The sequence below is a fragment of the Fringilla coelebs genome, assembly GCF_963513975.1.
Source record: "Fringilla coelebs genome assembly, chromosome: 3".
Classification (NCBI taxonomy): Eukaryota; Metazoa; Chordata; class Aves; order Passeriformes; family Fringillidae; genus Fringilla; species Fringilla coelebs.
In genome coordinates, this window is record NC_140030.1 from 72,076,454 (window position 1) to 72,104,294 (window position 27,841).

Here is a 27,841-nt window from a genome sequence, read left to right on the forward strand (position 1 = left end):
GGGTATGCTGAGATGCAAGAAATTCCATTGAAATGAAATAAATGCTTTTTCTATTGTGATGAACCAAGAAGCGTGTTCCTACAGAGGTTGTGGAGTCTTCGTCCTTGGAGATACTCAAAACCTGATCACGGGTCACCCAGCCTGCTCTGGGTGACCCGCCTCTCAGCAGTGGGCTGGACCATGTGATCTCCGGAGGCGACTGCCAAATTTTGCAATCTGTTAAAATACTCTTTCCAGCAATGGCACTGTCAGTATAAGTCCTGCTTATTGCATCTCTGAATGAAGTTATGAGGAGTCTGTCTTCCTGCTAATGTAATTTGCTCCCAAAAGGATCATTGTGATCGAATATGCCAGTAATGTAACTGTTTGAAATAGTCCTGCCTTGGATCCCTTTTGGTCATCCAGGTGGTCACTTTTAGTAAGTCTGTGCTGCTGCCTCTTTCCTCTTTTCTCCCAGGTTGCCTGTTTTTCCATTCATGTGTGCGTATGCTCACAGCACAGTCCTTTCCTTGCAAAGCTTGCTAATACAAAGCATGTGTACACTCCACAAGACTGATTTAAGCAAACGTTTAAGAAATTAAAGTCAATTGCCTGTAGGGGATTAATACTTTCTCTCCAGAATTACTTTAAAGTTATATATGATCTTGAGTCCACTTCTGTACTGAGAGGGCATAGTGCAGCAGGCATAGTTACCCTTTTCTTGCAAGACAGCAAAATGAAATATGCTGTTTCAAAGCCACAAACTACCAAAAAGTGCTTTTACTTTTAATATTTCACATATTTTTACTTTTTTTAATTTGTAACAAACATCTGGCCAAATATTCTTTTTGGTACATTTCAGTTTTATTTTACTTATGAAAAATTCCACTCACTCCATATTAAAAAAGAAAAGTGTGGGGAGGGACCATTTGAACTGGTAAGAGTCAAGCTTATGTATTTTGCCAGGCTGTTGAATAAATAAAAAACCTGAAGCTCCCAAGTTACAATCCTTACCTCTTCCATCTACTTTCTAGTCATTTTCTTTCATCTGTATTCCCCACACAAACTTGCTGCTCCTGCCTGCTTCCATCCCACCTGTGCTCCCCTGGGGACCTTGTTCTGCAGCAGTGTGTTCCTTTCCTGTTGAGGTAGAGGGGAGGGAGAAGGAGCAGGTGCTGAGAGAGGCTGGCTGCCCCAGCAGGGGTGCAGAGGCTTGCCTCAGTTGCTGCTCTCTGCCAGGTACAGCAGTTGCAGGCGCTCTGTCAATGGCCTGTCCTCTGCAAGGACTGCGTTAGAGAGATAAGAGCTGCGTGCCTCTCGGGAGTGTCAGCTTGGCCATCCCTACCATATATCTAGTGGTAAATTGAAGCCAGATAGAGTCGTGTTCATCTGAAGTGACCTTCTGTATGAACTAGATGCTAGGCCATGACTTGTGGGTTAAAGCTAAGCATTTTTGAGGAACTACCCAGTCTTACTATGAAAAAGCCCTAAAATTTAAAGCCGTTTGTTCTTACTGTTCAGATGCTGAAGACCCACCCTGCTCAAAACTAACACTTTTTGCATTCTTGCTAATTTGGTTTAGGTTCTAGCAGGCTGCCTTCCTGTGTTTGCTGAGTGGGAGTTCTCCCTTATCAAATGTCTGTTCCACACAAGTATTTGCCATCTATGTTTATACTACTATGTAGCTGTTGTAAATAATCAATAATTGTTCTGTATTTAAAGCTTCAAAGTGTATATAAAATTGTGTTCTCGTATACCACTGACCTCTGGCAACTAAGGAGCTCTGAGACAGAGGTTGTATCTAGATCGCTGCCTGTAATACGTGCAGATGGATGGACACATTTGCCATTAATTTTTGTAATCTTGTTTTAAAAGCCATTTGTACTTTTGGCCTCTGCGACATCCTGTAACAGCGAGTCCTGCAGTTTGATTAGATGGAAAAGGAACTTCCTTTTGTTTAAAACCCACTGATGGTGATTTCAGTGTCTCCTAGACTGTATTGTGAAAACTCACTTCCCAGTAGTTTTTTACTTGTCATATTCTTTAAAAAAATCTGGCAATTGCTTGCATGCATTTTTTTCAGCTGACATGCTTTCCCTCCTAAATTGAAAAATTATAGTCTTTTTTGTCTTTATCCAGTGGGTACTGTTTCATGATTCTAATTATTCCTGATGCACTTCTGTGCAGCTTTTCTGGTTATGCTGATCAAGGTACGGCAAGCAGAAGCACAGTATTTAATATACAAATATATCCTGATTTTGTGTGCTGGCAGGGTGATGTATTCTCTGTTACCTTTCCTTCTTTAGTGATTTATGACACTTCAGTTGCTTCCTCTGCTGTGCTGACATGAAGTTCTTAGGAGAACAGCCTGTATTTACTGATTTTTATTTTCTAATTTTTTTTCTTCCAGTTTAGAAGACACCACTGTATAAGAAAGCTTTTTTTCTTTTTCCCCCAAGGGGTATTTCTTTGCACTTACTCTTTCCTGAATTTCACCTCCAGTTTTGTTGTTTAGGCAGCTGGTATCATTTTACACCCCTCCGTGTCCCTTTCTGCAGCCAGGGCTGGGAGAGACTGCAGCATATTTAGGTATTGCAGGTTAACACCATCCCTCTGCTCCTTCACCTCTGTTTCCCAGGTCATACAGAAATAGTACAGGTCCTCTGGGAATCCTTCTGGTAACACCCCATTTTTCATAAAAAGGAGGTTAGTTTGCTGTTGTGAAGTTACAGCTGGAATTTACTACTTTATTGGTCTTTCCTTTGCCTGTTCCATTATTACAAAATGCCTTGGAAGTAAGATCCATGGTTCAGGTGCTTTATATTTAAAAATGTTCAATGTTTGCATCAAAATTAATGGGTTGAGTAAATTTGCATTAAATCTCTGCTATAGCTTGGACAAAATGACATGTAATGACTCTTGAAGGCCTCCTAACACCTGGCACAGACTCAAGAACAACACAGGAGTTCCTATACTGGAGTCCTGACTTTGTCATTTTCCTTAGTGAAAATAGAAAATGGGAGTTGTCTCACTCATGAGCCAAGGCTATGCCAAAATTATATTGTAAGAGGTAATAAGATAAACATACATTATTTTTACCTGTTTAGTCCTATAGCTTTATAAAGGACCTTGTAAGCATGGAAAATAATACTCCACTGCAGGACATGAAATGTAGAATAAGATACTATCAACTAGCTCTATTTTCAGTTTAGTTGTCCCATATAGCAACTTGAATTTTTCAGCTTTCTGGTTTTTACTGTGTCTTTTACTCTTTCTACACTCACATCCTGCTACTTTGAAGGAACACACCCACTGAAAGACAAAGCTAGTAATAAATGATGCTTCCTCACCATTGAGACTTAGAGTTCTGCAATTCAACTTAGAATAGCTCCATATTAAAACCCCAGAGAAAACTTGCCTTTGAAGAGCAAAAATTCCAATGCACCCCCCCTGCCTTCCTCCCTGCCCCCCCCCATCCCTTCCCTTTGGGAACAGCTTTCTGGAGAGAGTGTTGGAATTCTTCAGGGGCTCAGTAGGGAACAGAATTTGCCAGTGATAGGAAGATGGTGTCCCTTTGAGAATTTTTTTTCCTTTGAAAAATCTGTTGCACTTTTTTTTCATCATCTAGCCTTCATTTTTAAGGAATGGTTATCTTTGGGGACCCTTAATTAAGGGTTGTCTTTACAGAGGAAGTAAATTCTTGTTTCCTGGAGTAACTCTCAGTTGTCTTCATGGTAGCTATTTCACATTGCTTGTATTGATCCTGGAAATAAAATATATCAATCGTTTTACTGATTTTTGTGTGCTCCAAGTCCGGGGATAAATTGATCAATAGGCTTGAGGGCAGAGCAGGCATTCAGAGAGGTAAGTAGCTTTTTGTAAGGCCACTCCATGCAAACATTTTACCTGGAGTACAGCTGATGTGAGCAGCCTTCTGCATGCAGTGGAGATGAGCACAGTGCTGTGCACGGAGCGGCAGCTTTTTTCTTATCTTTGGTTGCATATCTGTGTGCTGAGAGTCACCTTCAATGTCCAAGATGTTTTGTGGTGTGGTCCATTAGGGGGCTGGAGGACACCCAAAAATAATTACAGCTGAGGCCTGCTGAGGTATCTTCTCGTTAGTCCTTGCAGCTTGATTTCCTGGGGTTAGTAGCAGGGTAATCGCAATTAAAACCCGTGCTGTGGCGCTTGCTCCCTTTGTTACTGCAGCACAGGGTTGGCAAGTGCATCCACTGTCCACAGGTCCTTGCCCACTCCTCCCCTTCCTCTCTGTTCTTCCCTACAGCCTTTCTCTGGCTTCAGATCAGCTTTCCTCTTCTTGGTTGCCCATCTTCAAACAAGTGTGACTTTGAGAGAATACAAAAAAGTTTGGGGGTCTGTAGTGTCTTTAGAATAAAGATAAAAGGTCCTTTACAATACATTGTAGAAATTAGTAAATCGGTTGGCTTCCCACAGATAATTTCTTGAAGTGCAGTCTCCTATTTAGAAACTGCTACCCAGTGTTAGTGTGCAATACTAGATACAAATTTTAGGACATGTGTTGTTTTTTTTCAACAATTATGTAGAAAATTTATTTCAAAATACAGTTTCTGCCTGGAAGACTATTTCTGCCAATCCTGAAATCTGTAGTGATTGCTTGCTGACTTAGAAGGGAAGTTGACTGTATAGAAATGTGGAATCTAAGATTTTTAGAATTGGCTGCTCTTCTGTTTCTTCCTTAGTTCTTGTGATACTTGGTGTTACTTTGCTCCTTTCAATAATGCAGACTTTTGTCCATGTCCTTCTGGTGTCTACTTTCTTCATATTCCTTTCATGTCACTGTAGGTTGTCTGTCCATCAGTAATTTCCACTGTTGCCTGAGTTGATGATGCCTTGGGTATGAGTCGTTTCAGGTCATTTGCAGACTGAGGGAAACACTTTGTCATTCATTATGCTCTTGTCTCATTTTTTTCTTCTTTTCTTTAATTGGCACAACGTTAAGCTGAGAACAGGCTTTACTTAAGCTCTGCAGATCTTGCATGTAGGTTGCATAAATATGTGCTGTGGAACAGGCCTCTTGTTCTGACCTGACACCTCTGATCTAGGCTACTATTGCTAATCCCCACAATCTCTCCCCAGTGAGTACTGTAGATTGCAAAGCCCTAGCTGTCCTTTGGTTTATCAGGAAAGTTTCTGCTGATTGGATTTTAAAGGACATACAGATAAACCTTTCTGCAAAAACACAAAAAAAAAGGAGGTGTGCATATCCTGTCTTGAAATTCATTATTTCTAGATGGGGTGTGGAATAGTGTATTTCTCTTTCTTACTAAATACAATGCTTTTAAGAAGGTTTAAGAGTATGTAAATGCTGGCTGTATGCTAACACAGCTGATGTTGAGATTTTTGACTTTCTGTGTGAGCATTTGAGGGGAGAGGTCCTGGTTCTGTGTTCTTCTGAATGCCTCAGAAGAGGGGGCAGGGAGGGGAAGTCTCAGTGACAAGTTGTTAAAAAGGAGCTTTCTTATTCCTGTCATGTTTTGTATAATATGGCTTTTTTGCTAACACCACCACTTTGTGTGGAGTTTGGATTCTGTCACTTTCTGATTTTTCAAGTGCGAAATTTGGAATTTGAGGTTAGCATGTGACTTCTAACCACAATACTTGTTGAGTTATAGACAGTCATAACCAATTTGATTGACGGGAACTTTGTCACTTAACATTAACAGGCTTTTCAGTTGTTGTTCACAGGAAAAGACTAATCTATGGAGAAACCTACTTGCCTTTTAGGAAGGGTGAATAATTTTTTTAATATATATTTTTTATATATATATATATATGAATACTATTTTTTTGTTGAAATAGTGGCAAAGGTGAAAAGATTTTTTGATTGGATTGGTTTTCTTCATAGCAGCTTCCTAATGCCAAGTATTAAAAGACCTCGAACAAACCAGATTGGTCCATTTTAACCAATTTGATAATGCAGTTTTAACCAATTTGATAATGCAGTATGTTCTATTTTTCCCAAGGCATGAGAGTGATGTGTTTTTCCATCACGCTGGTCTCCTGGGCCAGTGTTTATGATCAATGGGGAGACTGGGGAAAAAAACCTGTTGAAGCAGCACCAAGGAGCTGTGCAGGAAGTCCTAACCTAGACATGATCTTGTTGCTGTCATGAACATAAATTTGCTGTATGGTCAGTTGAATTGGCATTTCAGAAGACAGTGGGGCTTTTGTATCAGCCAGACAAGCACAGACAGTTTCCTCAGGTGTTTTTTCCTCCCTGGAGTCAGTGTTGGGTACGTTCAGATCTTTCTCATGCTCACAAGGCCTCATGCTCTTAGAGCAAATACATTGCATTCCTGAGCCACTCTCCTTCCACTGAGCCAGTGCAGCCTCCGCGTTTGCAGCAGAATGCCTCCATAACCTGAAATGACACGGCTGGCTCTGCTGGGACATACAGAGAAGGGGTGGGTTTGGGAGTCACTTTCCCGATTTGGCATGCCAACATCAGTGTTTATGTTCAGCCTGTAGCGCTGCATGGCCTCAGCTGTTCTCAAGACTTTGCCCAAGGACTGGTGGGAACTGAGACAGCTGGAATACCAGTAGATTTGTTTAATGCCTGCGTGCATTTGAACTGGATACACTGGGTGATCTGGTTAAAAGAACAGAACCCTAAGTGTTGTTTATGCCAGCTGAGAAAGAGGCCCTATTACTGGACTGTGGTGGGATTGTAAAGAAAAGCTTGGATCGAGGCAGTTTATGTGTGAAAGCCCATAAAATGTAGCATGGGCAGAGTCAGCATTTCTTGCATTTAAATTGTAGGTGGCTTGAAAACATATTACAGGCTGCTTGTTGCTGTTTGGCTTTAAATCTTAGTCAGACTTCTGTGCAGTGCTAATATAAATTAAATCTGTCCATAAATAAATGTCTAATAGTATTTCAGTGCATAGTTACTTCTTTTTCTGTGATTTATAAATAATTTCAAAGGATTATCTGGAGTCTAATATTAGGAGTGAATGCTATAGCATATAATGTGAGGTTTGGGAATGCTGAATCATATATGTCCCCTTGAAAATAGCCTTAAAACCTGTTTTAAAATCTTTGTCCTCAGCATACTGTTTATGACAGTAAATCTTTCTGTGGTTAAGATCTAGAGGTGGTACCTGAGGCCTAGATTTGGACATTTTACTGCTACTACCTTAACATTTGCTAAACTTAAGGAACTTGCAATGCACAAGCATTTCCAAGTATCTGGCTAAACATAGTGTACTAAACACACAATCCTGTTCCCATGCAGTTGCGCAACATTCAAATTTATATAAAGATACCTTTCCTACAAGCTAAATTTCACTTATGCGGCTATTTTATTCCCTAAAACAGAAACAAAATTGCAGTTTTAAGTAAGAAATGAATCTCCCTCCTAGCAGTTAGCAAAATGATTGTGTATGGTTTATCTTCAAGGGGAAAGAAATTCTAGGCTTCTCAGTATGTAGAGTTTTGAGGAGAGAAAGGCAGAGATGATGAGTGACATTCTTTAACTGGCAAATGTCTCAGCCATTTACTTTCAAAGATAAAACAATAAGGTTTGGTTTAAAAAGAAAAACAAAAAGCAACCACCTCTTGCCCACTGTTAATCCTTAGTGTTTCTTCTTTCCCAGCCTCTCCTGGTGCTAAGAAGTCCCCAGTCTTGGCGTTTGGGCTAATGTGTGTGCTTTGTCTTTAAGGTAGTGTGTCACAGGATCATTAAGGTTCAAAAAGACCCCTTAAGATTGAGTTCAGTTGTTGTTTACCCAGTAGATCTTACACAACTGAAAAAGTTCACTGATAATATGTAATAATCTAAAAATAGATAACCATGCTTTTTTGTGTGCTGTGCATCGGTGTGCCTGCTGATGTCGGTTGGCTCTGGAAATCTGGTGTGCACAAAGTGCTGTCAGAATATATTTTAAGTGATGTAGCTGAATGAGACTTAACTTCATGCTCTTTTAGTGCACTGTTGTAATTTACTTTAGTGTTCTGTTATTTTTAGTTCCTAAAGATGTTGCTGCTCTGTGCCCCTTTTGAATGGGTGGTGATGAAACTAAGAAGTTGAGTAGTCTTATGCGAGAGCAGAAAGCTCTGCCCCATCTTGGGGAAAAAAGCTTCAAAATACTTATTTTCTAAATGGTTTTATTCATTTCAAAGCAATTATGGTGTTAAATTAAAAACAGAGTCTTAAAATCTGTGTTGACTGACTTACTTCTCTGTCAAATTTTTATACAGCGCCAAAACAGTGAGTCATGAGTCTGCTTCTCTTGAAGAGAACAGGGAGTTAGCCATGGAGGCCTGCCAATTCTACAAACATTTAATATTATTCAACAGTGGTTTGAATCTGAAATGTCTTGGTCATCTTATTTAATCATACTCTAGACAGATTTAGACCGACACAAATCAAAGTATGCTTTAGACCCTTCCTAGCAGCAAAGTCAAGTGTTGTGTTTGCTCCTCTGCTTTTAAGAGAACTTTCTGCCTCTGGTGATGGTGCTTTCCATCTACTTTCTTTGGGAAGCCTCAATGAAGTATATCTGGGGGATTTTTTGTTTGTGTGTTCGGTGTTGTTGACCTTTTTTTAAGTTTGCAGTAGACTTTGATATCAAAACTATCAGATTGTGTTATATTGAACCTTAGGGGAGGGAGCTATTACTGCTTTGAAGCACTGGCATATCTTGGACGTGCTTATATAATTTTTTTTTTTTTTAATTTTTTTTTTTTTTTTAGGGAATGCAGGTGTTTAGACTTGAAGACATTGTCTGTATTCAGAGATATGTTAGATAAACGTCTATTTTTTGTTTTAATTATTACTCTATTTAAGTCAGTGTGCAGCTCTCTGTATACAGTTTTAGATTTGAACTCCAGTTTATTTTCCTGATAAGCAGTTAGATTAAGTTAATGGAAACTAGGGCTTCATAAGGTTGAAGGACTGCAGGTGTATTTGCAGTGCCTTCACTGACTCAATTTTAAAACAGCACCTTTTTGTTAAACTGGCACAATTTTGAGAATAGTCACGTCCCACCTAACCTGGCTAGCAGCCTGGAAAAGGCCACTGTGTTGTGTTTCAGAAGATACAATCTTTCTTTTTCCTTGCCGTTTGTTAGCTGACTCAGCCCTCTCTTTGCTTTGGAGATTTGAGACTTGCAGCTTTACGAGCTGAATTATAGGAGAGCAGAAAAGCTCATTAATGTTTAAGCACTTTTATCTCAGTTTCGTCGCAGTGAGAGCTGCAGAACTTCAGCTGGGAAATGTTTTAGATCTTCCTGTTATGTCTGTCTTTAGCAGTGGTTTCAGTTGCTCATGGGCTCACCTTTGGAGATGTGTTTCCCCAATTGCCATGCTCTCCTCCGGGCTCAGTCAAAGCCTCCATGCAAGGAACATGCCTTCTGCTGTCCCCATGTTGAGAATCAATACCATTTCTCCCTGGCTAATGCCTCTTGCTTGATAGTTTCATAAGAGCTTCTCTATATCCTATTTCTTACTTGTTAGACGTATTCATCAAAGCCTAAGCACATCCCACATGCACAGTTATTTCCTGAATATCAGACTTAAGCAACTGCAGTTCTGTGTTTTTTCCTGTGCCATGCATAAGAACTGATGAATCATCTAGACTTGTATGCACATTTCTTCAGTGATTCGAGAGCTGAAGAGCATTTCTTGGAGCCTATGGGCATGCATGGATTAAAGGAATGATACTTGAAAATGAACTTTGTGTGGTCCTGCTGTTGAGCACAATTAGAATTGAATGGTAAAAGGAGAGTACCAAACTAGTTGTTGCTACAGGGAAAAATACCTGAGCTGTTTTTTTCTCCGTGGCACCATGGTTACATTCAAGCTGTTTGGATCCAAACTTCATGTGGCTCTACTGGCCCTGGAGATCTCAGCTGAAGGTGGCCACTGAACCAGCATGGAAACTGTTGCCTTCTGGCTTGTGTCACTTTATTAGGATGTTTGAAGTGAATGTCGTGAGCAGGTAAATGTCACATAAAAATGAAGACAGGGAAAAGGCCATGACTTGAAGAGGAATTAACTGCTAGTTAGCAAGGCTTTTTTCTGAAATTTGGTCTGAGAAATCAGCATCTGATTGGCAAGTTAGAAATAAGCAATGTATAAAAGTATTAATATGTGGTGCCAAACTTTTGATGGCATGCTATGTTGCTTGATTTTGTATGCTTATGAAATGTGGTTCTATGCAAAGCAAGTAGAAATCTTGTATTGGCCATTGCATTGAAAAGCCTGGGAAGGAGGGGCATAGGTCAGGTTACTGAACTCCCTAGAAGGTCATGGAAGATGTAATCCATGTACATAGCTGTGTGCTGATTCTATTAATAGTGTAAGCAGCTATGTCAACTCTCAGTTTTTCCTCTCTCCCTTCCTGTCTAAGTTCATTTTTCATCTCTGTTCTTAGTTCGGTTTGCCTTCACTTTGCCAAGCTTTCCAACTTTGCTGTTAAAATTTGGCAGGATACAAGAGAGAGTGACTTGTGTTTGTCATCCTTGCCTTCAGTTGCTTGGGTTTTTTTCCTGAAAGAGCAGATTACTCTGTTCTTACAAGAAGATGGCGCAAATAGCAGGTGTATGCTGTAGTCAGGGTTTATTAGTTTGGGTGGTGGTTGGTTTCTGTTTGGGTATTTGGGGTTTTCTTTCCTTCACTCTGCAGCTGGGTGTTTACCGTATCTGCAGAGAAAAATGCAAAAGAAAATAATGGTTCCTAACTCCTTTGCTAATAGACAAATCAAATGGCTGTAGTGGTAATTTAATATTAGGAAAAAGGGCTTAAAGATCAGTGATCCAAAGCTGCTGCAACATGTCAATTTTTTTCTTTTAGTTTCTTAGAGATTCCTCTCTTCTCTTGAGGATGTGTAATGCCTTGATTAATTTTTAAGCTGCTAAGTAGCAGTTTACTTTTCTCTTGCATGTTCTCCAGTTGATGATAACTGCAAGGCATGAATTTTTAATACAAAATATTTGCAGAGCCTGATATTTCTCTCCAGGGTTTTTAGTTTCACATTGTTGATGTGTGTGAAAACTGGATTCTCTAGCCTTGCTTACTAAACCATGGAGGATAACAGCAGGAAATTTTACTCAGATGGAAGTTAGTATAGAAATATTTAGATTATGTCTCAGATTTATTTTACTTTTTTTACATTGCTCTGTTATTGGTAAGGCTGACAGGAGTTTCTCCCTGCTGGCATTTTCTTTCTGTTGCAAGTTTCTGTCTGTACTTGTGAAGGATTTCTCTCCCAGATTTGCCCTAAACCAGGACACTTATGAATCCAAGCCAAGTTGTACCATGCTAGCATGTGTAAGTCAGTAATCTTGATCCTCTTCACAGAAGGTGATACTAAACCAGTCCTTTGTTCTTTTGATTTGACTGTTACTTTGTTCAGCTTGTGAAAAATCATAGCCTGATGTGTTATTAAAATGAAATATATTTCCTCAGAACTCTTGTTTGTCAAGGATGAATAATTTTTTGAAATAGACATACATCACAAACCAAACAGGGTTGGGTAATTTTTAAATTTAATTTCATTTTTCTTTGGTTCTTCATTGTAGGGGTGTGTGGAGTTTTTTTCTTTGAATAATCTGTCAGATGTCCAATGCCAAGGATTTCCAGTGAAGTCTTTGTGAGCACATCTGATAAATTTTGGTAGGAAGTCATCGGTCTTGCATTTAGACATCTTGTTTGGCTCACTGAGATTTGCAGTTCCTTCAACAAACAGCAAAAGTGACATCTCCTTGACTAATGCAGCTTTAATATGAGATTAACAATAATATGAGATTAACAATAAAGTTTAAATATTAATATATTTATTATATTTATTTAATAAATTAATAGAACACACATCCTCTCCATTACATGTTTGTGGTTTTGGGGGTTTTCCCGCCTTAGACAATTTTGTGTTCTCATGTTACTGGTATTCTCCTCTCTTTCCTAAGAGTTTGCTTTGATGTTTCCTTTTTTTTTAAGAAGTCATACCTAAGCTTTTAGGCATCCAGCAGTGAGAGAAATTGAGAGGATAGAAGATAAAGCTTAAGTTTGTTTACCTTCAAGTCTTCCTTCTTTATAGATGGGAGAGGCTGTCATACATTTGTGTGAAAGGAGGCTGAGATAAGTCCCAACCGAAACAATGTTTTCAGCTGCACTATTGTGGTGCTCCTCCTGGGGCTGAGTCTTAGTTAATGTCTTTTACATAGTAAAAAAACTGTTTGCACTATGTTTTATTCCCTCTGATGCTACCTTTGTGCATTTTATTGTTGATTAGAGTAATGCCTGACACACTAAGGATGCCTATTCTTAGCAAAAAATCTGTGGTTTCAATTAGCTCTTCTGTTAACAACTTCATGTTGCTTTTTGAGCTGATGGCCTTATTTTCCGGACTTAGAACATTTACACACAGAACATCTGTATACAAATAGGAATCAGCAGGAGCTTTAGCATCTGAGTACTTCAGACTTGATAGACACAAGTTGGGCAGATATCAGTGTGGGGAGGGCATGTTCATGCTTTCTTGATTACTCATGGATTCCAGGGGATATCTGAGGACAGTGCTCATGTGCTAGACACGAGTGCTCAGCCTAAAACGGAATGCTCTTGGGTTAAAGAAGGTTAATATTAAAACTCTGGACCCAGGAATCCTGTGAGTGAACAAATCCAGTGTGACTTAAATACATTTTTTGCAGAAAGTAAGTTTACTGAATGTTTAAAAATAGTAATGCCCAATAAGGACAAAAGAGGAGGCTCCTTTTTTTGTTAAGAAAATGCTTATATTATTGCTTATATTAATACCTTGAGTTGAATTGACTGATTGCTTCTATGGGACAGCTGATGAGCCACCCAACTGGGTGACTTTTTTTGAAAGCTAGGAACTTTATTGTTCATAGCCCAAAATGTTAGGGAATCTTGGACATTCAGGTCTCAAATGCCTGGCTGTACTGACTGCCACTAACAGTGTTTGGTATAAAAAAATTGCCACAGACACCAGTTTTTCTCAGTTCTTGATATACATGTCTTTGCTTTCTTATTTATACTGTAACATGTTAAAACAAACAACAAAGGCTTTGTTGTTTATGTGGATCACTTCTTTGTCCTGTCTACATGGGTAATCTTGCACTTCATGACAGTTTGGCGTGAACTCACTTCGTACTGTTGCACAAAGCAATGTATGTCCCATGTCAGATAAATTGTTATATTTTGTACCTTTCTCTCTCATGGGTTAACTGGGGCCACGGCAGAGGCAATGTATATTTTGCTACAGCAGCTGAGCTGCAAATTTATTTGCTTTCCAATTTGCTGTTGAGGGCTGAATCATTCTCAGTGTTATAACAAATACATATTAGATAAGTTATCGCAGCAAAACTGTTTCTCGTCACTTGGAGTTGATGATAAGAGATGTTTCAGACTCTGAAGTGAAAAACGGGAGGTCTTTTTAAAGACTAAAAGTATTTTAGACTCAAGTGGCTGTATGAAATGAATATGGCTGCTTTTTGTGTGAAATTGGTGACAACTGGTGTTTCCTCAGACATTCCAAAAAGTATTGCTGGTCCTCTTTTTCTTCAGCAGTGTGGTGTGAAATATTGTTTTGTTGCCTTAGAGTCTAACTCCTCATGATTAAAGTGAGAATTTACATTGCTCTAGCTGCTTGATCTCAAAATTCACCTCATTCTGTGAGATTTTTGTAGCTGTTTTCACACAGATAGTGAGCAACAGATAAGTGTCAGGGTTTAATTTCCGTGATATGTCTCAGCAAAGCCCCTTAAATTAAAACTTTCCTGCTACTAGAAATACTGTTGCATAGTTGGACCTGGATCTGCTTTCAGCATTGTTCATGCTCCATGAGAGCTTGGTACAATTTATGTGGTACATGGGACTTTTTTATCAACAGTATTGGCTTTCAGTGAAAACCAAGTATCTTCCTCTTCCAGCCCAGCTTTGCTTTTGTTTTCTTCCTTTTTTTTTCTTCCTAAGAAAGGAAATTACAGAACCATATTACATTATTTGGTATCTTTAACTCACTGTTTTGATTTCTGTGGGTTTATCTTCCTGAAGCAAAACTGATAAGTCACAGCTTTGCCAAATATTAGATCACATTCTTGATATGTGTAACATTTTCATAACATGAGGCTTGCAATCATAAAGGCATTATGATTACAGTAAGGAGGCTAGGAAGCTGATGTGCCTAATGAAAATTAGAAGTATATTTGGATTTTGTATTTTTAAGTACTTTTCATGCAGTGCAGTCACTTTGAAATGATGTGAATGAAGTTTGGCTTTATTTTTAGGATTCTTTAAAGTCATGGGCTTACAGCTTGGGAAGTACTGTGTTCTGATTTCTGCCTAGACATAGCTACTACAAACTGCTGTTTACATTAGTAGAGTATATATGGAAATACAGATTTTTGAAAGGTTGCTGCTATAGCAAAATCCATTCTGCTTACATGTGATATGCAAATATTTTAGGGATTGAACTGCAAGTACTTTAAACTGTTTCTCAGTTTGCACAAAGTAGTTTATCCAGCTGCCTGCACTGAATGTATTCCTCAATGCTTAAGTAATACAAACTGTGGAAAGCTTTATTTATAGCATATAAAGGAGACGGGGGGGAGGAAATTAAAATTACCAGTATAAAGCATAAAAGTCACTTTATTGGAAAGTATTTTTTGTATGTTACATTAGAGGTGAAAGAGTTTGCAATGCAGAGCTCTGACTTAGAGTTCTAACTTAACCAGGCTAAATCTAGACAGTTTATTGTTTGTTTATATAAGTTTTTTCTACTTTTTTTCATATAGCAGGCACTCATTGAGATTAGCTGTATGTTGGTTTGTTGGTAGAAATTCACCTTTTGGTTGGTTTTTTGGTTGTTTTTTTTTTTTTTAAATTCATGCTGCAATTTCTTGCAGGTAGGATATTGTCACTGTGAGTTCTGTGGTGACAGTGGGTGACGACTTGGAAAACTTTGTTCTGATCTCTTTCAAAAAAGTGAAATTATTATTTCTAGCAAAGGCATAAAGATATAGGGATGTGCTGTGCAATGAACCAGCCACATGCTCTGATAGCTAATCAAGCTAATCAGGCCATCTGGGAGCAAGGGCCAGTTTGTTTCACACGCACATCCGTATGTCTGAAGACTCAGAAATCGCCTTCCAGGGGTCTTTCAAGTCAGCTGAGCAAAGTGCAGCATGGGAAGTTTAATACACTGCTGTACTGGGAGTCGTTTGATGTCAGAAGGTTATTGCAGATTACTGCTCGGTGTCTGTTTTCCATTTCTCACTTCTTGTCTAAAAAGGATGTTTTTGTTGTACATGTAGGTTTGTTTCAACAAAGGTTCAAAGACCTCCTATGTACAGGACAAAACACAAGCCCAAGAGTGCTCTTAGAGTGATCAAGTAACATGGGCTACTGGTTTTCTCTAAAAGTCTCCTAAAAAGAGAAGTTTGGCAGCATTTTTTGAGAAGGAATTCTTTGCATTGGAAACGCGGAGTGGGGGGGGGGAAAGATAAAAAGATAGCTGTCTGAACTTGAGTCTGGAAGATTTCTTATCACAAGGAGAGGCTATTAAATTACACACAATACATTCTTCCTCTCTTCCATGTCATTCAGGAGAGGGAAGTCTGAATGATTAGTCACAACATGAGAGTAGCCCCACCTTCCATGCCTTAATTAAGTGTTCCTCTCAGTATATGTTGGTGCCTTTGTTGTCAACATCTGTTTGTGTTCTAAACCAGTTTTTAACTAGAAAGAAAGCACAGCTAAAAGATTTCTTTGCACGTTATTTCTGGTTTAATTTTTCTATTGCTTATGTATTATTACTTAAGAATGAATGTAGATAAAATGTAGACTTTTCCTACACACAGAGATAAAGTAATTCTTGTATTTGATTCTTTGACTCCAGGCTATGGTGGCTTGTTATCCAGGCAATGGAACAGGATATGTGCTCCACGTTGATAATCCAAATGGAGATGGAAGATGTGTTACATGTATATACTATCTTAATAAAGACTGGGATGCCAAGGTATGCAATAATTTCTTTCTACAATGTTTTAACGTCCTTATATGTATGTGTGTGTGTGTGTGTGTGTGTGTGTGTGTATGTATATATGTATATATATGCGTGTGTGTGTTTGTGTGTATATATATATATATATATATACACTTGTTACATCATACAGCACCTTTGCTTGAGGTTTTTGTTCATGTCCTTATTTCTGTGCCTTAGTTGTGATTTCACATTGTGTTAACAGTGGTTGTCCTTTGCCTCCCTAATTCTGTTGTTAGTGAGAGCAGATAGAGATGAAGCATTTATTTTCAAGGTTTTGCATGATGGAGCAGGACCTTCTTGACAGTAAGACTGGAGGAAAGTGGTCAATGCCTCCCCATACACAAAGAGAGATTAAAGGCAATCTCATATATTCTTAATTTAAATTTTCCTTATATTCCTGTTGACTCTTGAGTTTGCTGTTTGTGGAACTAGATTGCTTATTTGAGTATGCTTATAAAAAGAAAGATGCTATAGCTTGGGAGCATTTTCAAATAAGCCAAAAGTTGCAGTCATTGCTACATCAGTACAGTTGAAAGCAGCACAAGTCTTGTATCACTGTAGGTACAAGGTGTAGAACAGATTTATACCACAGTTCAAGTAGTCTAAGAATTTGCTACTAGTGACTATGAGAAAGTGAATTTTTAATAAGGATTTTCCTAGGGATTCAATGGGACTAGGTAGATTTGAAGAACAGATGTATCTGAATGGCAGTATTGAGACCATCAAAGAGTAATGCAAAGACAGCTTTGCTAATTCTTTGATTTCTCTGCCATTAATGATAGAGAAGTTTATTCTCATAGTGTATGGGGAAAAAAACAAGATAAAACTACTGATGCTTCATCATGCTAAGAGAGTAGCATGTGGAAGAATATGTGGGAGTAGTCAGATTCTGTGCATAGCATGCGCCAGATATGGATGACACAAATTGCTGATGAGTTGTTATTTTTCTTTTCACCCTAATAACATACTTGCATAAAACTGGTAGATCAGAAAGCTGAGTCAGATGGATACACCTCAAGCTTTCTGTTTCTGATGTGCTCTTTGACATGTCAAATTGAATCTTAGAAGTAGAATTTTATTTGTTTTTTGCCATTATAGCATCTTTGCATGTAAATGGACTGATTGTACTGAACATCTTAAAGTGCAGCTTTGGGGATTTTTAGTTGATTTATGGTTTCTGTCTTGGGGAAAAAAAAAAGAATACATGCCAGAGTGTAGAAGTCAAGCAAATTGCATTTTCACAATCATTGTGAAAAATTTACTAGCTGGGTATTTAATTTATGAACAAAGGCATTTATTTCCTGCAAAATCTATTTTAAATTACAAATTAATGTACTACCATGTATATTGTTTATTGAAAAAAGAATCTCAGATTTTTTTTAGGAGAATAAATGGATCTAAATTGTCACTTGTTTGCTGACTTAGATCACAGATGCCCCATCACTTATATCAAATTGCCTTGTTAGTACTTGGATTGTTATGTCTGTTAAGACATGAAAGTCTATGGTGGCCATCTATAGTTAGATTTAACAACATCAACACCATCAGTAGGAAGAAGTTAGTGTGACTTAAATATAATTAACCCCACCTACCTGTGCTTATTTCTGGACATACACAAGGAGGTTCAACTGTTTTCCAAATCTGGAAGAGATTAAATTGACCATGAGTAGTACAGATTCAAGCTTTAGTTTGAAGTTTCCTACTCTTTCCTTATTTTAATTACACATAAACTTGTGCTGCAGTTAAATGAAATAATCTCTTTAATGGGGAAAGGTGAAACTCACATGTGAAATAAAATGTTTCTCCCATCTATATGGGGGTGTTTTTAGCCACCTATGTAATATTAGTCAGTCTTGTCCATTTTTGTTTTGCTAATAGTAATGCATCAACCTCCCCATCTAACTCACAGCTTTTACTTAAACATGAAAGGATGTAGCATTCTGAAATCACTCAGTGAAAAATGTGTTAAACATTTTGTAAAATGAAATGTATTGACAGAAAAGCCATAGATTGATAATTTCTACAGCACATGAAAAAGGCTTTTGTTTCAGTTCCAAGTGTCTGAAATATTTTCAAATGGGATACTCAGAATTATTAAATACAATGAGACATGGCTCTCAAGCATTGTTTGTAAATATTTCATTTGTAGGTAAGTGGAGGCATCCTTCGGATATTTCCAGAAGGTAAAGCCCAATTTGCTGATATTGAACCCAAATTTGATAGACTGCTATTCTTCTGGTCTGATCGCCGCAACCCTCATGAAGTACAGCCAGCATTTGCTACAAGGTAGGAGTGATGGACTCTACTGTATGGTGCCTGTCTTAGCAAGAAATGAGAAATTAGGGGCACTGTGAATTATTACTCCTGACAAACAGGAGAGTGGTTTCTGCTAAGAGATGATTAGGCTTTCCCTGTGTTGCTGAGTTTGTAATGTTGCCTGATCTCTTATTTTGGAGAAAACCTCCTGAGTGTGTAGGTGGGAAGGTTCTGAGGTTGTGCTTGGCAGAACTCCGTGGGAGCACATAAAGCCATAAGCAGGCCCCAACTTAGCTAAAGGGTGCCATCTTCATTATTTCTCTGTAGTGGCTTTACGTCCTTTTGACTTGCCTTTGTCCTTACCAGCCTGCTGTGTTACTGGAAGATTGACTGGGTACTTCAGTTTAATGTTCCCTCTTGTTGGCAGGGAGCTGTCAGAAAATAGTAATTTTCAAGCTAAGCTACCATATTCTAATTTGGGAGTTAGGTGAGGGCTGTGGAATATTTTTATGGAGTATTGGAGGAGCTGCTCCCAGTCTGAAGCACAGGAGGAACTTGATCTCTCTTTTGTCCCTCGGTGCAGGGCAGTGGTTGATGCTAAAGGTACCCACATTGACTGCCCCCCCATCCCCCATGCTAAGTGACATTTCTAGATAGTGGCAATAGGTAAATCATTTGATCCGGACTTCCTGTTGCCCGTGTTTTAACATGTTTGGATGGCCAGAGCACGGAAAATCGACTGGAGCTGTGAGATAACACAGCTACGTTTGCAAGAAGTAACTTGAAACTGCCGTCAGCATATCCTCTTGCAGCTTTTCCAGAAGCTGTACTGCTTTCCCCTCCCCCTCTCTACTCCCAGAAGAGTCATGGTGAAATGCCATTTACTAAAGCTCCTTAAAGTCTTTTCTCAGTTGCTGGCATTTTGTATTTAAAACCTCTATGGGCAGTGGAAAACCAGAGGAGCTGTGTAAGAAGGGGTAGTTAATTGTCCCTTGTGGCAAATATCCAAAAAAAGATGATACTACAGTGTGACTCAGTGATGAACTTGACCTAGTAAAAAGATGAGGTCACAGGGCAAGGTGATGTGGGCAGAGACTTTATTCTGGACAAGAACCATAAATAGCAACTTATTGGGAAAAAGAGTGTAAACTTAGAGCATCAGTGTCACCCTTTCAATGACTTCTCAGATAATACCTACTAGTAGGAAAAAATCTCCAAGCCCACTGCTTGCTTTATGAAAACTTTCTTCTGTCAGACTGTGGAAGTATCATCTAACTTAGGTTGTGTTTCATGTCAAGTGTTCTACTGGTATTCACAGAGTTTGCTTCAAGAGTTCTTTTTTCTTCTGTTTCCTTAGGTACGCAATAACAGTGTGGTATTTTGATGCAGATGAAAGAGCACGAGCTAAAGTGAAATATCTAACAGGTAAGCTCTTCTTAATACCATTGTTATTTTTTTGTGGAAGAGTAGGTAAGTCTAGCCTCATCTCATTGGGCTACCCTCTGTACAAAAAGAGAGAAAGTGGCATAACTCGAGGTAGGTTTTACAGGGAAGGTGACCCAGGGATTGAACTCCTGGGCAGTTATTCATGAAATCCAGGTCAAAGCCTGTCCTGCTTACACTTCCCCTGAGGCCTGAGGCTGCTCAGTATTTTTACATGGGGGATACAGTTTCTCCTTATTCTTGTCTCCCTAATATATGTGGAGGATAAATACACCAGACACTGTAAGGCACTGCAGAACTGAGAGCTCTGGAAATAGTTTCAATTGAATATAGGGATCCAACACGTGAATACAACTTTACTTGACTAGAATTTTTATATCAAGAAAACAGAAGCCTAAAATGAAAATCAGTAATCAAAGAATGGACTTACTTCCTTCATTTCCAATTTCACCTATCTAGCATCTGTTTTCCTTCTCTGGCTTCTCCCCCAAGAGGAAGTTGATCTAATTTTCCTGTTCAAATTAGCATTTTAAGGAGAAATGGCCTAGGACTTCTGTCATGCTTGTAATTGCCATCACAACTTTGTGTTTGTTACAATAGTTTAAAAATAAACCAAAATCAGGTGTACAGCACGCACACACGAGCATGGCTTTGTCAAGAGCTCTGAAACCAGTGATGTTGAAAACGTGTGCCAGTCATTTCCAGCTGGGACTTTCATTTATTGTTGTCTGGAGCTCCTAAGCAGCCCCAGAGCTGTGTACAGTTCAGCCAAGTCCTTCTTGGTGCTCTCAGTGACCGTGCATTTTGGGAGTGGCAAGAGCAGTGCAGCTCCTGGCGGGCTTTTGAAGGGAGCCCCTCAGCTCCAGCCAGGCAGGCTGTCCCAGGGTTTGGTGGCACAAGCCTGGCAAGGCACAGTTGACTTCCCAGGCAGTCAGCCTGCCTGGCCTCCACGGGAAGCCTCTCTGTCTCTAAGCCAGCCTTCATGTCACAAGTGTGCCACTCTGCAGCTCCTGGAGTCAGCCTTGCTGGATCAGAGCTGTTTTGTAGCCTCTGCACAGCTTCAGCTGCTGCCCTTTCAGAGGCAGTGCTGAGAAATGGTTGTGGGGTGGCAGGGGGGGCTCAAGCCTGAAGGGAAGGTGCTCCCCCTTCTCTCCACCTCCCTTTCCAGGGTCCCTCTAAACTGCAGGCACTTAAGGAAGGAAGGCTGGGTTGTTTAAATTTCACAGTCACAGAACTACCTAAGTTGGAAAGGACCTCTGAGGTCGTCAAATCCAACCTATGACTGAACACCACCCTAACAACTGGACAATGGCACTGAGATGGTGCTGTCAGAGATGGTGACTCCACCGCCTGCCTGTGCAGCTCATTCCAGTGTTTAATCACCTTTTCTGTGAAGAAATTCTTCCTCCTTCAGTATTGGTTTTCTCTGCAATGGGTTTAAATCACCATATTGTTGTGGTTTCAGTTTCCAATTGCAATTGAAATTGCATTCTTTGCTCTGTATCTGCAGAAAGAATTGTGCAAGGTGCAGTTTATTTTCTACTGACAATAATACGGGAAATTATAAAATGAAATGTCATCAAATAGAAACCTATTCATTTTTTGGATTAGTGTCAATCTAGCTAAAGCCATGCAGAATATGTGAGGGTTTTTCTTGCTTATGGGATACTGTGTTTTGATAGCAAAACTTTATTCTGGAAAGTGATGTAGACTGTTAGACTGTACTTCGATAAATGCTGAAAAATACCATTTTCCTTTTCATATTTCTGCAGGTGAAAAAGGTGTGAGGGTTGAACTTAATAAACCTTCTGACTCAGTTGGGAAAGATGTTTTATAAGCCTTTGATTTAGCAACTCCCCTTGCTGTTCGCCCTGATAAATCTTGATGCTATCTATTAACTTTTGAATGTGAATAACAAGATAAAGGAAAATCAACAACAAACCAACATCTTAATATGGAAGCAAACAGTGTTTCAATGTTGCATCAAAAAGAAGGTTCTTTGACTGCTGAAGCGTTGTACTATGTGATTGTGACTCCAGGCCTGTGACTGCTTATGTGAAGAAGATAAGCAATCAGTAAGAAACACCATATGCATCTGGACATAAATAAGTGCCCTACATAGAATTTGTCCATCCTTATATTTTGCCAGACCTGTCATCCAGCTGAATCCATTTCATCTCTCCCTTTTTTTATATGGTAAAAGTTTGAATTTTGGGTAATTTTTGTATGACCAGGTACAGTTTGTCAAAATTGAGTCTTAAAAAAAAAAGAAAAACTGATAAAAAGGAAAAAAATTACAGTATTCTCCAATATAACATGGATCTATTTTTGTAAAACTGTTCATACTGTTCTCCTCTGCCATGAAAGACCTAATTTAATGTAAGGGTTGCCAGTAACTGATAATCACTTTAATTTTTTTTTTACAACTTAATTCAGAGAAGGAGCACTTTAATTACCAGCTAAAAATCTGATTGTTTTATATCATATCTCACACTAATCTTAACTTTTAAAGATTGCTGCTGTATTGGTTTTTTTTTTTTTTGACTATGTTTTCTTGAACCTTATTAACAAAAGCAAATCAGTATCTTGCTATTAGTAACATTCAGTTTGTGGTTTTGTATGTTGAATCCACAGAGGGGAAGTTTCTGTCTCTCTTCTTTTTTCTTTGGTTTCTTTTTTTTTTTTTTTTTTTTTTTTGGAGGGGGGATGTTTGGTTGTTTTTTTTATTTTTTAAGTGACTGGCACTAAGTGAACGTGACACTATCAGTTGCTGTCATTGGCTTTGGGGACCTAGTAAATACCATCGAGTTACAAGAATTTACAAGGGCTTTCCTAGGCTATTAGAGGTACCCAGAACCTCCTTACTTACTTGACAGAAATTTTTGAGCTTTCTCCGTTTTCTAAAAGATACTTGCCACCCCCCGTTCCTTTGTATATAAGTTAATAGAATATCTAAAATACACTTTTTTAAATTTCCTTTTCAAATGTTGGTGTCCCATGCAGTCTGTAAGTTGACACCTTGATCTATTATATAGTATCAAGGAGGTGGTCAGCACACTGAAGCTGAAGTGCATCACTCTGTAGGCTCCTTGTGCAATAATACATCTTTAAATTTTCACTGTTGCTGAAGGATTTCCCCAAAAAGGCACTGCCTTTTGATCAATACTGAGGTATATATTTAGTAAGAAAACATTTTCTTTCTTTTACATTGTTTTTATTTTATCCAGAAGATGGGATATCACAGAATAAAAGTGAGATGTGCAGAAACTGTGATAGTCTTATTTTTGAGAAATTGTTGTTTTGGACACAGATTTTTTTCTTCTTCTTTCCTTTTTTTTTCTTTCCTGAGCTTTAAAAGCTTGAGAAAAGAAAAGCAAACTTATCAAAGACAGCATTCATATTTACAGGAGTTTGGGGGTTGTTCACCTTACCCACTGCAGTTTTCTATCTGTCCCTTATTTCCTTATTTAGCCAAAACAATGTGAGTGTACAGAAATATTTCTGTATATATTACAACTTGTGACAATTTTAGCATCTGTATAGTTTGTATTCAATTAAAGACCCTTTCTATGGAAAGCTCAGTAATTTTTTATTAAAAACATTACTATTGTTCATGTAAAACATGAAAAAGCTAATTGTTTAGTAACAAACTGACAGAAGGGGAGAAAAATTCAGTATTGGTATATCATTTAGGAGAACCAACAGAAATCCCAGCTTTGTTTTGATTTCACTTTTCCTTTTTTTAGTAAGTTCATGCCCTGTACAGTTCTCTTCCTCTTTCCTCTTTTCTTCCCAGAGAAACAGACAGGATACCTTTACTGTAAGTGCCTCTGCCAACCTGGCCAAGGAGTGCAAATCTTCATTACTGTCTGGTCTGCAGTGCTTTTAGGCTACCAGTGAAACAAGCAAAAAAGTCACCTCTTCTACTTCATCTTTATTAGTACTCCTTTAACAGAGGTTTGGTTTTGTTTTAGCAATGTAAGCATAAGCCTTTAAACTCATTTCAGTCCCTCTGTAATTCAAACCGCTGCAGTCAAACAGCGTATCAAATTCTAATCACACTGTAGGTTTGTGCTTGCCAGACAGGTTTAAAAAGTGCTTAATTTTTCACTCCATGTAAGTCATTACAACAGGGTCAACAAATCAGGTCAGCCATTTCTTCCATGTCCTTTAGAAACTGTTCATTTCATGTCGGTTGAATATTCAGTCTTGAGCATCACCAAGCAGGTCCTTGTTTTAAAACTATTTTTTAAACTGTCTTATGATCTGTATGTGTCTAGTCCTGGTTAAAAATAAAGCTTCATAATGCTATTTTTATTCATGATGTTAGCTGGCTGTGAAATATGAGACCTTTATCTATAGCAGGCAAAGAAATTCAGGATTCATTTACAGGTTGCCTATAAAGTTGTGTAATTTCAAAAGCAGTGTTCATTATGAAACATCTCCTCAAGTTGCTTGTAAAGCTAATCTAATTAAAAAAGATGATGTATAAAGGTTCTTGAAAACTATGTGGTTATTTGTAATTTTTGTAACTTTTAAAACTACTCTGTAGCAACTAAGTTATGAATGCCGCCTGATAAAGGGGGTATGTAGAATTTTGGTTGTTTTGTTGTGGGTGTTTGGCTGGGATTTTTGTTTGCATTTGGGTTTTTTTGTTGTTGTTGTGGTTTTGGTGGGGTTTTTTGGTGGTGTGTTTTGGTTTGGTTTGGGTTTTTATGTTTTTGGTTTTGTTTTTTTTTTTTAATTAGAGCTGTTTCTGCTCTGGAGAAGGATCTGGGTCTTTTTTCTTTAGGCTGCCTACAGTTAGCTGGGTGTGGTCACCATTTTCCTGATGATTTCCTCCCTCAAAAACAGAACCCTTTTTAGGCTTTCTGAAGAGTGGTTATGATGTAGAGTCAGCTCTAGTTTTTTCACCACTTTTGACAGGTGTACGAGGTACAGAATGAGTCACATTCAAACGGGATTTGTAAGGTTTAATGGGAGGTCCTCAGTTTTACCTGGCTCCCAATGAATTACAGGCCCTTGAGAGAGGACAGAAGAATGGTAGAGGCTGCAGGTGCAAAACCCTAAGGGATAGCACACCTTATTCCTCCTCTTTTGATGACCTTTGTATTGGCTGTATGGTTATCAAGGAAGCAGCTGTCTGGCTGTGCTTCTGACATCACTCCAGCTTTTGTGAGGCCCCCTGCATGTGCTTGTCTGTCTTCAGATAGTTCAGAAAGTTACCTGAATTTTCAGACAAGTCTCCAGCCTTAGTGCACATTTCACGGCACTTAGGTGCCGCTTGTGCGCATTTCTGCTCTAATGTGATGTCTTTTGGCATTTTGTTAGGTTGCTCTTAGGAGCTGATGGCAAAACGCTTTGAAGCTTTTTCCATGTTCAATGCTGTAAAACTTCTTACAAGTTCTCTTGAAAGTACCTCTTCCCCATCCTAGTTTTACATTGAACAAGGAAGAAGCCTGTCTTGCAATCATCCTGTGTAGACCCGGTTTGGGTTTTGTTTTTTAAATTATCACATGATTGAGCGCAATATGCGGGGAGATTGTTTTGCATAGTAAATTTAAACACTGCACCAGGGAAAATAAAGTGTTTCTCTTGGGTGTTTCTCAGAAAAGACATTTGCAGGTTTGAGAGCTGACAGCCTGTATCATATGTAAAACATCTGGCTTTGCTGACCACTTCAAGGTCAGGAGTGGAAAAAATCACATCTCCATCATACTGGTAAGTATGGCCAGACTAAAAAGTGCTATTTCTGTCCATGCTGAATGCTTTGAAGAAGAGGGGAGAATGCCAAGTGATGAGAGCAAACTCAGTCACAAAACTCCAGGAGTCTCCCATTTGTACCTTGCCTGCAGCCATGCAGATAGCAGCATGCTCTTGCAAATACTTAGTAGGAATTTATGAGCAGCAAAGACTTTGAAGAAGTTCATGGGTCTTAGCTGGATTTGGATCTCACCTGCTGTTTGGAGGGGATGGGGGTCAGAGTATGGATCTCTGGGTCTCCCATTGTCACCTTTTTTTTTTTTTTCTTTTTTCACATGTAAAGCTTGAATGTAATTACTGCACATGTACTGAAGTCTGTTTGTACAGGAGCTATGCTCACTCTGGAACATCTGCTGCATCAGAGTCGCTTGACCCTGTCTGTTAGGGGTGGACAGCAGCTGACAGAAGCAGATTTCAAGGTCCTCTCTCCTACCAGACAAAACCAGTTCCAGAGAATTTGCTCTGTTGACTTTTGCTACCACTTACAGAGTTTCATCAGGCTTTTCCTGATGGCTTTGAAGTTGAGTGAATATACAGAACATCCTGAAATATGAAAAAAGAACCCCAAACTCATAGCTCCCAAATGAATTGGCTCTAAAAGTGGAAGGGACAGATGAGATGTAACTTGCCAACCTGTTGGGGATAGGTTCAAGTCTTTAGCAGGAGAGGGAGGAAGTAATGAGTTGAATAGAAGTGGTAGGGTAGGATGTGAAGAGACTGGCACATGAGACCAAGATAGCAACATGTTGGGTGGGTATGAGGAATATGGGACAGTCCAATTAAGAATAATCTATAGGTGTCTGCTTTGGGAGGAACCTGAAGAGTGGGGAAAAAGAATGCACAATATGTTTGTCTTAGAAAAGACAGTTGATGCATCCCATCCATCCTTTTCTTCATGCATGTGTGTTGCAAACAAGCATATTTTTGTCTCTGAAGATGAGATGTTCATAACTTTACTTGAACTGAAGCTGGTTTCCTTGTCTGTATTCCAAAAGTAAGTTGTTGGACTTTCCCCTTATTAAAGATGTAGCTTGGGATTAAACTTCTAATGGTAATAGTTTATGGGGTCTTCTGGAGAAATTGTTTTAAGTGCCTTTGTGGCATGGTGATAAATGCTGGAAGTGGTGACTGGCTCGTTTAGCCTCTAAGCCCAGTACCGTCCTTTCCATATGGCTGAAAGTTTGCAGGGCATGTTTCACATCAGAGTGGGAGGGGTGTAAAGCACAGAGATGGGCTGACAACTTAACCAGGATCACACACAGGCAAGCTGTGATAAAAGGCACAGGCTTCAGGGCAGTGTCTGAACTAAAACGCATTATTTCTTTAAAATACTGTTGGAGACGGGAAGTAAAATTTCATCTCTGAATATTCTGAATATCCAGTGCTCCCTGTGGGCTTCTCTGTCTGTGTCAGTGTGGTTTGCCAGGGTTGAACCAGTTCCTCTCCTGGGTTTGTTTCAAGGGCTGATGTGGTTCTTTTTTATTTTATTTAAAAGCAAAAAGATGAAGCCATCATAAACAAAGTGTAGAGATTTGACTCCTACTCACAAATGAAAAGCCTAGTGCCTGAATATCATATGGGGCTTGAGTTGTATTTTGCTAGCTAAAGAAAGCAGGGGTTAACCAAAAAACCAAGAATAAAAACTATCTGAAATCAATTTGGTTGTAAATGTGTCTTACTTGTGTTACTGCATGTAAGCAAGCTTTATAAATCTAGTAAAAAAATTGCATTATAGCAGAAGTCATGGTGGCAGCTCTAAGGAGCACAAGGAAACTAGAATTTTGGGGCTGGATTAATGGCTTTTGGATCCTGAGAATTTTTTTCATGCAGTAATATAGGAGTGAATCAACCAACCACTACAGAAACAAACGAAATGCCACCACCCCTAGATGTGAAAAGTAAAATTTTGGTGACTGCTGTACCATGAGTTACCAGAGCCAAAAGATACTTCAGAACTGTTTTTATAGGAGCACTTGAGAACATCTTTGGATGTCAAAGAGAATATTTCCTCAGGGAAAATGTGATTGTGGACACCGCTAATGTTTGCCAGAGGGCTGTGGCTAATAACAATCTGTTTTCTGAGATTAGAGTCCAGTTGATGGTGTTGTTGATAGCAAAGAGCAAAGTTTGAGCTGTCACATTAGGCATATTTATTTTCCCTTCGCTTCCCCTTCCCCAGCCACAACATAATAGTGAGTAATGTGGTGCTGGACACGTGTTCTGCACAGTCATGTTTTAATGAACAAGCAGAAACTACAAAGTTAACTCTCTTCAATCCCATATATTTCTTGTATCTAAAAGAGCTCCTGTAGGTAGCAATTTTGAAACTTCTTTGACTACTTTTATTTCTTC

At 38.9% G+C, this 27,841-nt stretch overlaps 1 protein-coding gene across 1 annotated transcript in view; it reads left to right on the forward strand.

The window, feature by feature from the left end:
- The window catches only part of EGLN1 (egl-9 family hypoxia inducible factor 1), a 34,985-nt gene extending 10,194 nt beyond the window's left edge, over positions 1–24,791 (forward strand). The window contains exons 2-5 of the mRNA XM_084201547.1: positions 15,881–16,000; positions 18,177–18,313; positions 19,641–19,708; positions 21,499–24,791. Coding sequence (XP_084057673.1) covers positions 15,881–16,000; positions 18,177–18,313; positions 19,641–19,708; positions 21,499–21,563 — 390 coding nt within the window. The 3' untranslated portion in view covers positions 21,564–24,791. The remainder of the gene's footprint in view (positions 1–15,880; positions 16,001–18,176; positions 18,314–19,640; positions 19,709–21,498) is intronic.
- The last annotated feature ends 3,050 nt before the right edge of the window (positions 24,792–27,841 follow it).